A 13,304-nucleotide genomic window follows, 5' to 3' on the forward strand; every position below is an offset into this window, starting at 1 on the left:
CAAACAATCAACTAAACACAAATAAAACAGTATTGCAGGAGATGGGGGGAAAAACCTATAAGGCATATAGTAAACAAAAGGTACAATGACACAGGTCACACCATTTCATCAATTACTTTAAATGTAAATGGATTAAACTCTCTAATCAAAAGACTGAGACTGGCAGAATGGAGAACACATGATTCAACTATATGTTGTCTATAAGAGACTCACTTGAGTTCCAAAGACACAAACCGGTTGAAAGTGAAAGGGCGGGAAAAGATATTCCCTGCAAATAGTAACCAAAACAGAGAATGAGAGTAGCAATACTAATATCAGACATACTTTAAACCAGAAAAGTTTAAAAGAGACAAAGAAGGCATTATATATTAATAAATTTCCACTACACCAAGAAAATATAACAATTATAAACATTTACATGCCTAATGACAGACTATCAAAACATATAAAACAAAAACTGACAGGTGGAAGGGAGAACTAGAATGGTTGGAGACCAATATCCCCCTTGCAATAGTGGAAGAACAAGCAGACAGAAGATAAGGAACAGAGGACTTAAACATTGCAATATACCAACTAGATGTAACAGACATACACAGAAAACTCTACCCAGCAAAGCAAAATACACTGTCAAGTGCAAATTGGGTATTTTTCAGGATGTCCCAAATATTAGGGCCACAAATTCAGTTTCAATAGATTTAAAAAGATAGATATCATACAAAGTATCTTTTCTGTTAAAAATCAGATAAAGTTAGAAATTGTTAATGAAAGCAAAACTGGAAAATTTCACAAAGTTGTGGAAATTAAAGAACACTTTTATAAACAACCAGTGGATCAAAGAAGAAATCATAGGGGTGCCTGGGTGGCTCAGTCGGTTAAGCATCTGACTTTGGCTCAGATCATGATCTCGTGGTTCATGAGTTCGAGCTCCGTGTTGGGCTCTGTGCTGACAGCTTAGAGCCTAGAACCTGCTTCAGATCCTGTGTCTCCCTCTCTCTCTTCCCCTCCCCCACTCATGCTCTGTCTCTCTCAAAAATAAAAAATAAACATTAAGAAAAAAAAGAAATCATAAGGAAATTAGCCAAAAAAAAAAAAATAGAGATGAAGAAACCTGGTAACACAACAGAGCAAAACTTATGGGAAACAGCACAATGTATGGTGCTAAGGGGGAGAATTTATGACTATAAAACTTACATTAAAAAAAGAGAAAGATCTCAGACCAACAATCTAACTTTACAACTTAAGGAACTTCTAGAAAAAGGAGAACAAATTCAACCTGAAGCCAGCAAAAGGAAGGAATTAATATAAAAAAAAAAAAAAAGAAAGGAGAAAAACAAAATAAAGAATAGAAAAACAGTTTTTCAAAAAGATAAAAAAAACTGACAAACCCTTAACTTAGATGGACTAAGGAAAAAAAGACTGAAGTTACTAAAATGAGAAATGAAAGTGGGAACATCACTACTGATCCTACAGAAATAAGAAGGATCAGTACCATGAATAGCCGTGTGCCTCCAAACTGGACAACCGATGAAATAGACAAATTCCTAGAAACACAAAATCTATCAAGACTAAATCATGTAGAAACAGACAATCTGAATAGGCCTATAACTAGTAAGGAGATTGAATCAGTAATCAAAAATCTAATACCAATCCTTTTGAAATTTTTCCAAAAGTTGAAGAAGAGGGAACACCTCTGAATTCATTTTATGAGAGCAGCATAAACATGATACCAAAGCTGGTCAAAGGCACTGACAAGAAAAGAAACTATAGACCAACATCTCTTATGAACATTGATGCACAAAATTTAAAATATTAGCATACAGAATTCAGCCAAATTTGACAAGGATCATACAACACAAGTGAGACTTACTCCTAGGATGCTAGGAATCAGGATAATATACCACATTAACAGAATGAAGGAAAAAGACCACATGATCATCTCAGCTGGTGCAGAAAAAGGATTTAACCAAACATTAAAAAACAGCAAAATAGGAAAATGGAAACTACCTCCATATAATAAAAGCCATATATGAAAAGCCCACAGCAAACATCATACTCAGTGGTGAAAGACTGAAAGCTGTTCCTCTAAGATCAATAAGCATGGTAAGGATGCCTGCATTCACCACTTCTATTCCACATAGTACTGGAAGTTCTAGCCAGAGCAACTAAGTAAGAAAAAGAAAGAGAAAGCATCCAAGTTGGAAAAGAAGAAATAAAATCATCTGTTTGAAGATGATGTAAATCAGATGATGCAGATGATGTAACAGATGCAGATGATAGAAAACCCCAAAGACTCCACAACAAAGCTGTTAGAATTAAATAATTTAGTGAAGTAGCAGAATCAGTTGCAGTTGTATACACAAATAATGAAAAATCTGAAAAGGAAAACAAAAGCAGTCCCATTTACAATAAAATAGCATCCCAAAGTTAAAGATAGAAATACTATATACCACAAAAATAAAGTCAAAATGGACGAAAGACCTAAATGTAAGACAGGAAGCCATCAAAATCCTAGAGGAGAAAACAGGCAGCAATCTCTCTGAGCTCGGCTGCAGCAAGTTCTTATTCATGTCTCTGGAGGCAAGGAAAACAAAAGCAAAAATGAACTATTGGGACCTCATCAAAACAAGAAGCTTCTGCACTGCAAAGGAAACAATCAACAAAACTAAAAGGCAACAAACGGAATGAATGAAGATACTTGCAAATGACATATCAGATAAAGGGTTAGTATCCAAAATCTATAAAGAACGTACCAAACTCAATACCCCAAAATCAAATAATCCAGTGAAGAAATGGGGAGAAGACATGAACAGACATTTCTCCAAAGAAGACATCCAGATGGCCAACTGACACATGAAAAAATGCTCAACATCACTCATCATCAGGGAAATACAATTCAAAACCACAGTGAGAGACCACCTCACACCTGTCTGAATGGCTAACATTAACAACTCAGGCAACAACAGATGTTGGCATGAATGCAGAAAGAGAGGATCTCTTTTGCACTGCTGGTGGGAATGCACACTGGTGCAGCCACTCTGGAAAACAGTATGGAGGGTCCTCAAAAAATTAAAAATAGAACTACCCTATGGCCCAGCAATTGCACTACTAGGTATTTATCAAAGGATACAGGTGTGCTGTTTCAAAGGGGCACATGCATCCCAATGTTTATAGCAGGGCTATCATCAATAGCCAAAGTATGGAAAGAGCCCAAATGTCCATCGATGGGCAAATGGATAAAGAAGATGTGGTATTACTCTGCCATCAAAAAGAATGAAATCTTGCCCTTGGTAACAATGTGGATGGAACTAGAGGGTATTATGCTAGTTGAAATAAGTCAGTAAGAGGAAGACACATATCATATGATTTCACTCACGTGGAATTTGAGAAACACAACAGATGGGCATGGGGGAAGGGGAGGAAAAATAAGGTAAAAACAGGGGCAAACCACAAGAGATTCTTTAATACAGAGAACAAACTGAGGGTTGCTAGGGCAGAGGCAGGTGGGGGGTGGCTTAAATGGGTGATGGGCATTAAGGAGGGCACTCTTCAGGATGAGCACTGGGTGTCAGATGTAAGAGATGAATCCCTGGGTTCTACTCCTGAAGCCAAGACTACACTCTATATTAGCTAACTTGAATTTAAATAAAAAAGCACCGTAGAAGTAGTGAAAGGCATTTCACTACTCCTACCTGCTAGAGGCAATACAAGAAAAAGAAATACTGTATGTTCCAACAATTCCACTTTTGGGTATATGCCCAAAGGAATTGAAAACAATCTTGAAGAAACATTCGTATACCCGTGTTCACGGCAGCATTGTTTGCAATAGCTAAAAATGTAGAAGCAACCCAAGTGTGTATGATGGATGGATGGATAATAAACAGATTGTGGTCTATTATACAAAATGTGGAATATTATATACAACCTTGAAAAGGAAGGAAAATGGATCAACCTTGAGGACATTAAGTGAAGTAAGCCAGTTACGAAAAGTCAAATATTGTATGATCCCACTTATATGAGGTACTCGGAATAGTCAAAACCTTTTTGACAGCACAGTGGCTTGCCAGGGGCTGAGGGGCAGGAGAATGGAGAGTTATTGGTTAACAAGTTATTGGTTAACAGTTTTACAAGATGAAAAGAGCTGGGGGGCGGGGGTGGATGGTGGGGACGGCTGCACTACGTAAAGGTACATAAATTCGATGTTATGTGGACTTGACTACATTGAAAAAGGAAACCAAATGAAAGAGAGACCCCTTTCACCCCACCAAACTCAAAAGCAATGCTCTGCTAGACCCTGGCTGGCATTTAGGAGCTTGGGAGTAACAGGCAACACGCACTTAGTTTTGGTTCCTTTATAGGGTACCTGATGTTTCGTTTGTTTTCCTTGTCCGCCTCGGTTTCGCGCCTTCTGCTCACTCTTCAATCCTGCGGGAGGGTGTGCAGTGTAGGTGCCTCTCCCTGCACGTTCGCCTGGCCTTCCAGCACAGGTAGTTTTCATCCATCACCGCGCTGACTTTTGCTCCTCCCTTCCATGTGTGGCCATCTCCTGAATTCGTTCCACGCGACCCTGGCGTGCCGTCTCCCTGGGGTCCTGTCGCTTCGTCTCCGTGTCCTTTCCAACAGAGTTCTGGGAGCTGTCCCCAGCTTAATGTTGCCCCCCCTTGCCGACTCATGTGCTGGCTGCATCCAGTCCTTATTGTGGTCTTAATCCCTTAATCCTTGCTTGCACCCAGGCGTGCCTCTCTGCTTCTTGATACCTGCAGAATCTACGTTTACTTGCATGTCTCAAACTCATCCCCTTAATGAATGCATTTTCTCGTGTTTCTGGTGACATTTTCCTGTTCGCTTGTCCTTCAGGCTCCAGGCCAGGGCAAGTCCAGCACCAAGGACTTCAGATGAGTTGTGCCACTTTGATTGTGTGTCCAGATGGAGCCTGGGCAAGAGGCAAAGGTGCAGGCTGGTCTTCCCCTGGGCCGTGGGGTCTCGCTTCCGTGTCTGAGGGGCAGCCATGGTGGCAGGTGCCTAGAAAGACTGCCAAGACTCAGCCCATACATGGTCTTGCCTCAGCCAGAGGTCAGCACTGGCAAGTGCTTTCTGAAGCTTGTGGTGCCTTGTGTGTTGCTGGCCTCGCTGTGGCGGTTCCAGCTGCTGCAAGGCTGACCCTCACCCCCACCTCTGGCTCACTGCAGCTTTTAGGTGTCTGGGGGTTCTTCTGGGTTCCTTCCTGCTTATTTTCTGACCTCCTGGTTGGGCTGGTTTCTCCAGGAGGAAGGTTTGCATGGTTTCCAGGAAGGGATTCTGGCTTCGTTTCTCTTTTCTTGAATCTACGGGGGGTTGGGCTTCCTCTCACCTGAGTGGCTCTGCTCGCCTTCTTCTCCTGGGTCCCATCACCTCTGTGCTGTCTGGCTGCTGGAAGTGAGGAGCTCACACTGGTGATCAGGCTCTTCAGCTTTCCTCAGGCTGTCCCGGGGTGTTTGTGCTCCCTTCTGCATCCATGGGTCCGTTTTCTGGGGCTGGGCTCCTCTTGGCCCTCACTGGAGGGACTGTAGAGTGAGCATCTCAAACAAATCGCAGCAAGGCAGGCAGAGAATGGGGCTGGGACACAGTACACAAAATTCAAGGAAGTGCTCACCTTTGGGGTCACACATGCACCTCCCTAAAATGTTATGTTCTGGGTGCCTTGCCCACCTCACCCCAGTCCTCCCTGGCCAAGAATGAATGATGCTGTTCTCTCAACCAAGGAGGCAGGAGATGGCTCGTCCTACAGCCCTTATGTACCTAGTCAATGTAGACAGGTGAGTGATAAAGACAGCCTTAAAAGGTCCTACATTAAAAAAAAAAAGTCTGGGGCGCCTGGGCGGCTTAGTTGGTTAAGTGTCCGACTTCAGCTCAGGTCATGATCTCACGGTTCATGGGTTCAAGCCCTATGTCGGGCTCTGTGCTGACAGCTCAGAGCCTGGAGCCTGCTTCGGATTTTGTGTCTTCCTCTCCCTCTCTGCCCCTCTCCTACTCATGTCATGATCCATCTCCCAAAAATAAACATTAAAAAAAATCCTATGTTTGCCAAAAATATTATTGAGGTTTAATTTACTTATCAGAAAATACACCCATTTTATGTGCCAACTGATGAGATTTGACAAATTTAAACACCTATGTAAGGACCAGCATAATCAGGACATAGAACCTTTTCATTACCCCAAAAGTTTCCTCATGACCCTTTGTATCAACTCCCTCCCCTTCCCTAGCCACGGGCATCCAATGGGCTGATGTCGCCATTCATTTTTTTCCCTTATGAGATGGACCTTAGCGACACCTGTCTTCTCAAAGTTACCCACAGCCTTGAATGTGGGCTGGCCCCAGTGGCTTGCTTCTAACCAATTCAATGTGGGACGGGATGTGACTTCTGAGATTAGGTTACATAAGATCGTGACTTCCATCTTGCTTGCAGACTCTCTGGTGGCTTTTCAGCTTGCGCACTTTGAAGAAACAAGCTGCCTTTTCAGAGACCTCATGTGGCAAGAGACGGAGAGTGTCCTTTGGCCTCCAGCCAGCAAGGAATCCAATCCTGCCAACAGCCACACGGGTGAGTTTGGAAGCGGCTCTTTCCCCAAGTGCAGTCGTGGGATGGCCACAGCCCAGCTACCACCTGGACAGCAATCTGTGAGAGGCCCCACAGCAGAGGAGTGAGCCCAACTGGCCAGATTCCCAACTCACAGAAAGGGCGAAATAATATATGTGTTACAGTAAGCCAAGTTTTGGGATGGTTTGTTACGCAGCAACCGTTAACCAATACCTGGTTCTGGCACTTCAAATGAATATTATAGTAGGTCATCTTTGGCGCCTGGCTTCTCTTCCTCAGCATAATGTTTGTGAGGTTCATCCACGTTGTTGCCACGTTGTCTTAATACTTTGTTTTTTCTTCTTGCTGAATAGATTTCTATGGTGTGTATGGCCCCCCTTACATGTCCATGCCTAATCCCAGGACACTGTGGATATAGTATATGACTTGGCAAGGGAGAACCAAGGCTGCACATAGAGTTAAGGTTGCAAACTAGCAAACCTGGAGCTGGGGAGATGATCTTGGATTGCCCAGGCGGGCCCAGGGTCATCACAAGGGTCCTCAGAAATGGGAGGAGGAGGCAGGAACGAGGGTCAGGGGTGACACGGCGTGAGAAGCCTCGGCTGGCGTTGCTGGTTTGAAAATGGAAGGGGCCCGGGTGGCCTCCGGAAGCTAGAAAAGGTAACAAAAGGATCTCCCTTTCAGCCTCCAGAGAGGAACAAAGTCCTGCCGATGCCTTGATGGTAGCCCAGTGAGGCCCACTTTGGAACTCTGGCCTCTGTCTGTGAGGGAATAAACTGTGCAGTCCTTTGCTACAGCAGCAGTAATGGTTTGTCCACTTCCCTGCTGTGGGCACGTGTGCTGTTTCTAGTTCCTGCCTATCACAAAGAACTTTGCAGTGAGGAATTCTGGGATTTTTTTTTTTTTTGGACATTTTCTCTAACACGGCCGCTCTTCCTTCCAGTGTTGGAACAGACTCTTCGTTTACTGTTGCATATATTTGAAACAAAAATTAAAAAAAAATTTTTTTTAACGTTTATTCATTTTTGAGAGACAGAGAGAGACAGAGCATGGCGGGGAAGGGGCAGAGAGGGGGAGACACAGAATCTGAAACAGGCTCCAGGCTCTGAGCTGTCAGCACAGAGCCCGACGCAGGGCTCGAACTCACAGACGGCGAGATCATGACCTGAGCTGAAGTTGGATGCTCAACCGACTGAGCCACCCAGAAGCCCCGAAACAAAATTTTTTAATGTTTATTTTATGTTTGAGAGAGACAGAGCGCGAGCAGGGGAGGGACAGAGAGAAGAGGGACACACAGACTCTGAAGCAGGCTTCAGGCTCTGAGCTGTCAGCACAGAGCCCCATGTGGGGCTCGAACTCACGAACCGTGAGATCATGACCTGAGCTGAAGTCAGATGCTTAACCAACTGAGCCACCTAGGTGCCCCTGTATATATTTTTTAGTAGAGACTTCGTCTTTAAAAACAAAATGAACAGAAGGTACAGAGAGTTCCCAAATATCCTCTCCTTCCACCTGCCTCCCCCACCACCGACATACATTTGTTACAATCGGTAAACCCACACCGACACGTCATTATCACCCGAAGTCCACAGTTTCCATGGGGGTTCACTCTTAGTGTCGTACAGTCCATGGATTTAGACAAATGTATAAGGACATGTAATCATGGTGTCACACAGACTTGTTTCATTGCCCTAAAAATCCTCTGTGCTCCACTCACTCATCCCTCCCCCCGCCCCCCAACCCCTGGCAACCCCTGGTCCTTTTATCATCTCCATAGTTATCCTTTTCCGGGATGTCCTATAGCTGGGATCACTCAGTCGTCACCTTTCAGACTGGCTTCTTTCACTTAGTAATACGTATGCTTTTAAGGTTCCTCCATGTTTTTTCGTGGCTTCGTAGCTCATTTCTTTTCAGCACTGAACGATATGCTATCTGGGTGTACTGAGTTTGTTTATCTGTTTACTTACTGAAGGGCATCTCAGTTGCTTCCAAGTTTTGGCAATTATGAATAAAGCTACCATAAACGACCACATGTGGGTTTTGTGTGGACATAAGTTTTTGACTCCTTTGGGTAAATACCAAGGAGCGAGACTGCTGGATCGTTTAGCTTTGTAAGGAACTGCCAGACTATCTTCTAAGGTGGCTGCACCATTTTGCATTCCCTCCAACGACCAAGGGAGTTCCCATTGCTCCGCATCCTCACCAGTGTTTGGTGCTGTCAGTCTTTTAGATTTTGTCCATTTTAGTAGGTGTATATTGCAGTATCTTATTGTTTTAAGTTGCAATTCCTTAAGACATCTGATGTTGAACATCTTTTCATATGTTTATTTGCCTTCTCTATATCTTCTTGATGATGAAGTATTGTTCAGGTGTTTGGCCCATTTTTAAACCAGGTTGTTCATTTTCTTCTTTTGTTTTTAATGTTTATTTATTTTTGACAGGGAGAGAGAGCACAAGTGGCGGAGGGGCAGAGAGAGAAGCAGACACAGAATGTGAAGCAGGTTCCAGGCTCTGAGCTGTCAGCACAGAGCCCGATGCGGGGCTCAAACTCACGAACTGTGAGACCATGACCTGAGCCAAAGTCAGACCCCCAACCAAGTGAGCCACCCAGGCACCCCGTTCGTTTTCTTATTGTTAAATTTTAAGAGTTCTTTGTATAGTTTGGAGATGTTTATCAGATATGTATTTCACAAATATTTTCTCCCAGCCTATGGCTGGTCTTCTCAGTTCTCTTGACATTGCCTTTCATAAAGCAGAAATTTTAATGTCAATGAAATCCAGCTTATCAATTCTTTCTTTCATGGATTGTCACTTTGGTATTGTATTGAAAAACCACCATACCCAAGATCATCTAGATTTGTTCGTATGTTATCTTCTGGGAGTTTTATGGTTTTACATTTTACACTTAGGTCAACGATCCATTTTAAGTTAGTTTTTTATTAACAGTGTCAAGTCCGTGCCTAGATTCATTTTTTGCATATGGACGTCTGGTCGTCCCAGCACCACTTGTTGCAAAGTATCTTTGCTCCACCGTATTGCCTCTGCTCCTTTGTCAGAGGTCGGCTGACAGATTTGGATGGGTTTGTTTCTGAGCTACTCTATTCTGTTCCACTGAATTATTTGCCAGTAGCACAGGTCTTGATTACTGTAGCTTTACAGTAAGCCTTGAACTCGGGTAGTGTGAGTCCTCCAACTTTTTTCTTCTCCTTTAAAAATGTGTTAGCTATTCTGGGTCTTTTACCTCTCTGTGTAAACTTTAGAATCAGTTTGTCGATATTGACAAAATAACTTGCTGGCCTTTTGACTGGGACTGTGTTAAATCTATAGATCAAGTTGGGAGGAACTGGTATCTTGACAGTATTGAACCTTCTTACCTATAAAGGTGAAGCATCTGTTTATTTAATTCTTTGATCCATCATCAGATTTTTATATTTTTTCCTCATATACATCTTGTGCATGTTTTGTTAGATTTGTAAGCATTTCTTTTTTGAGGGTGCTGATGAAAATGGTATTATTGTGTTTTCAATCATCTCAAATTCTACTTGTTTATTGCTAGTACGTAGGAAATGAAGTTTTTTATAGGGGCCTTGTATTCTGTAACGTTGCTAGAATGGCTTACCAGTCTAGGAGTTTTTTGTTGATACTTTGAGATTTTCTACGTAGATGATCATGTCATGTGCCAACAAAGTTTTATTTCTTTCTTCCCCATCTGTATTTAGGCATTCCCCACTTTTCTAAGCTTCATATTAGGTCACTCTCCTTTTCAGTGAAAGGAAAGACCTGCATTAGTACCTGTTTTTGCTAACTGAAAGAAAATGGCAGAGGATTTTCACTTTTATGAAAAAAAGCAAGAAGTGACAATCGTGTTCAGCGTCTGTTGTGCAGTGAGCCATTCTGGAGGCAGCGAGACTGGCCCTGCCAAGCTCCTTCCCTGGGAACTACATTCAGCATCTCAGCGTCAAGCCACCATAGCTTTGAACCGTGTCTTTGCACATCTGTGCTTTACCTCTTTTTCATGCATCTATTAGCAAGAGGTGTCCTAAGGTATCGGAAAAGCCCAGGAGAGATTATTTTTCACATCTGGGAACACAAAGAAAACTTTCCATATAAATTAATGGTAATTGCTCCTTTGCTTTACACTATTTTGGCTTATGAAAGGTTTTATAGGGACGTTCTACTCTGATAGCAGGGGAAACCTGTACCTCTATTTCCTTTTCTTGTCTTATTGCATTAGCTGGGACTCCCAGTAAGATGTTGGAAACGAATGGTGAGAAGACATCCTTGCTTTATTCCTGATCTTAGCAAGAAGGCTTCAAGTGTAAGTTATCAGTTGGGTTTTTGTAGATGTCCTTTTATCAAGTTCAGGAAGTCCTCCTCTATTCCTAGTGTATTGAGAGCTTTTACTATGAATTTGTGTTAGATTTTTATCAAGTGCTTTTTCCGCATCTATTGCTATAATCATGTGATTTTTCCTCTTTAGCTTGTTGATGTGTTGGATTACACTAATTGATTTTCAAATGTTGAAACAGCCTTGCGTACCTGGGAAAAATCCCATGTGGTCATGATCTATAATTCTTCTTATACATTGTTCAATTCAATTTGCTAATATTTTGTTGAGGATTTTTACATCTGTGTCCATGATAAATACTGGTCTGTGGTAGTCTTTTCTTCTAATGTCTCTGCCTGGTTTTGGAATTGAGTTAACGCTGGTCTTACAGAATGAGTTAGTATTCCCTGTTGGGACGCCTGGGTGGCTCAGTCGGTTAAGTATCCAACTTCGGCTCAGGTCATGATCTCACACTTTGTGAGTTTGAACCCCACGTTGGGCTCTGTTCTGGAGCTTGGAGCCTGCTTCAGATTCTGTGTCTCCCTCTCTCTCTATCCCTCCCCTGCTCATGCTCTGTCTCTCAAAAATAATAAACATTTAAAAAAATTTAAAAAAAGAAAAAAAAAGAAAGTATTCCCTGTTTCTATCAACTGGAAGAGACTGTAGAGAATTGGTAAAATTTTTTTTCCTTAAATGTTTGGTAGAATTTTCCAGTACACCCATCTGGGTCTGCTGCTTTCTGTTTTACAGGTTATTAATTGTTGATTCAATTTCCTTAATAGGCCTATTCAGATTGTTTATTTGTGGCATATATTTTTATTTTTTTATTACTTAAAAATTTTTTTTAATGTTTAGTTTTGAGAGAGAGAGAGAGAGAGTGCTCATGCAAGTGAGCTACATATATTTTAAAAATATATATTTCTCAGAGAGAGGGGGCTGGATTCATGGAAGTTAATGTCTACAGGCTATGACTCTTCTGGAAATAAAGTGTTGGTACTCAGGGATGGCTGAGCAGGCTACAGACCAGTGAGGGGACAGCATCTCTGGGATTCTGCTACGCATGCATGTGTGTGTGTCCTCTCGCCAGGTTCCTGGAAACAGGGAGGCTGTCTACGTCTCCCCAGCTCATCTCCCCCTCTGTCTCTGCTACCCTCAGCTTTCTGGGAAACACAATCTCACCCGAGAACCAGTAGTTTCACAGCACCTGCAGGAGATTCTCCGTGGCAGAACACGGGCCAACAAAACATGGATACTCAAGAACATGGCTCCCTGTGGGGCATCCGAGTCTTGGGTGGGCTTCTTCCTTACTTCTTCGCACCTGCTTTCCCTCTGCCTGGAACCCTCTACCACCAGATCTCTGTGCAGCTTCCCATCGCTTAGGAAGAGCCTGGTTCAAGTGACACTTTCCCCGGGAGCCTCCCCTGTCCCCCTCCTATCTGCCACCACCCCTACTTTAGCCTCCCTCTCGTATCATTGTCTGTGTTCCTCTTGCACATGTCAGTATCTCCACGTCCAATCCGTGAGCCCGTCTGCCTGTCTCTGTCAAATGTCAGCTCCATGAGGCAGGGCCTGGCCTTATCCTTGGAGAGCCTAGACCTGGGCCTGACCCAGAATGGGTGCTTGGTCAGTGTTTGGGTATGAAGGGATGATTCCTCACTTCTGACAGGCCTGATACAGCCCAGCCCTGCTGGGCCTGGCATCAGCAGAATGCACCTGGACGGGGGAGGGAGGGCGGGGCGGGGGTGTCCTTCCTTGAAGCCTCCCTCTGACTTGCAGGCTGCTCCAAGGGAGGGGACCAGCCCCATGTGGCTCCACCCACCTGACCTCTTCCCATCCCCCAGCCCCTCTGCCCAAAAGGACATGCCCTGTCCCCAGAATCAGGCTTCCTGCGGAGCTTTCCAGAAAACTAAAGCTAGGGCAGGGCCAAGGCCCTGGATGGGGAAGGTGGGGGGCTGCCATAGCCCAATTCCCAGTGGCATCCCAGGGTCCCAGGATGACAGCCAAGGCTGGAAGCTTCCCCTGCCCGCCCAGTCAGCCCCAGCAGGAGACCTACATGCGGATCTGGGTGTTTTTCAGAGTGCAGTTCAGATCCTCCAGGGTCTCCTCCATCTCCTGGGTGTTCTGGATGAGTGACAGGTTCTGCTCCTCTAGCTTCGTGAAGATGTCCAGGAGCTGCTGGGGCTCCGTGAAGTATAGGTCCAGCTCCTGCAACCAGAGCCATGCGTGTGGGCTGGCCGGTCGGTGCAGGGGGACCGGATTCCGCAGCCCCACCCAGAGCGTGGCCACTGACCTCCCCGTCGCTGCCTGAGTCCTCAGTCATAGTGGTGGTAGAGTCTGATCTGCAGAGAGATGCAGGGTCAGGACAGCAGTGACCTGGTGCACAGAGATGGTGGTCATCTT

General features: G+C 44.0%; 1 protein-coding gene across 3 annotated transcripts in view; it reads right to left on the reverse strand.

Annotated features, from left to right (window-relative positions):
- The window catches only part of CFAP100 (cilia and flagella associated protein 100), a 52,795-nt gene that overhangs the window by 9,580 nt on the left and 29,911 nt on the right, over nucleotides 1-13,304 (reverse strand). For all 3 annotated transcript variants that reach the window (XM_047835033.1, XM_047835042.1, XM_047835025.1), the window contains exons 12-13: nucleotides 13,195-13,243; nucleotides 12,958-13,109 (exon numbers count right to left, since the gene is read on the reverse strand). In XM_047835033.1, coding sequence (XP_047690989.1) covers nucleotides 12,958-13,109; nucleotides 13,195-13,243 — 201 coding nt within the window. The remainder of the gene's footprint in view (nucleotides 1-12,957; nucleotides 13,110-13,194; nucleotides 13,244-13,304) is intronic.

This window comes from Prionailurus viverrinus, chromosome A2, assembly GCF_022837055.1.
Source record: "Prionailurus viverrinus isolate Anna chromosome A2, UM_Priviv_1.0, whole genome shotgun sequence".
In the NCBI taxonomy this organism is placed as follows: Eukaryota; Metazoa; Chordata; class Mammalia; order Carnivora; family Felidae; genus Prionailurus; species Prionailurus viverrinus.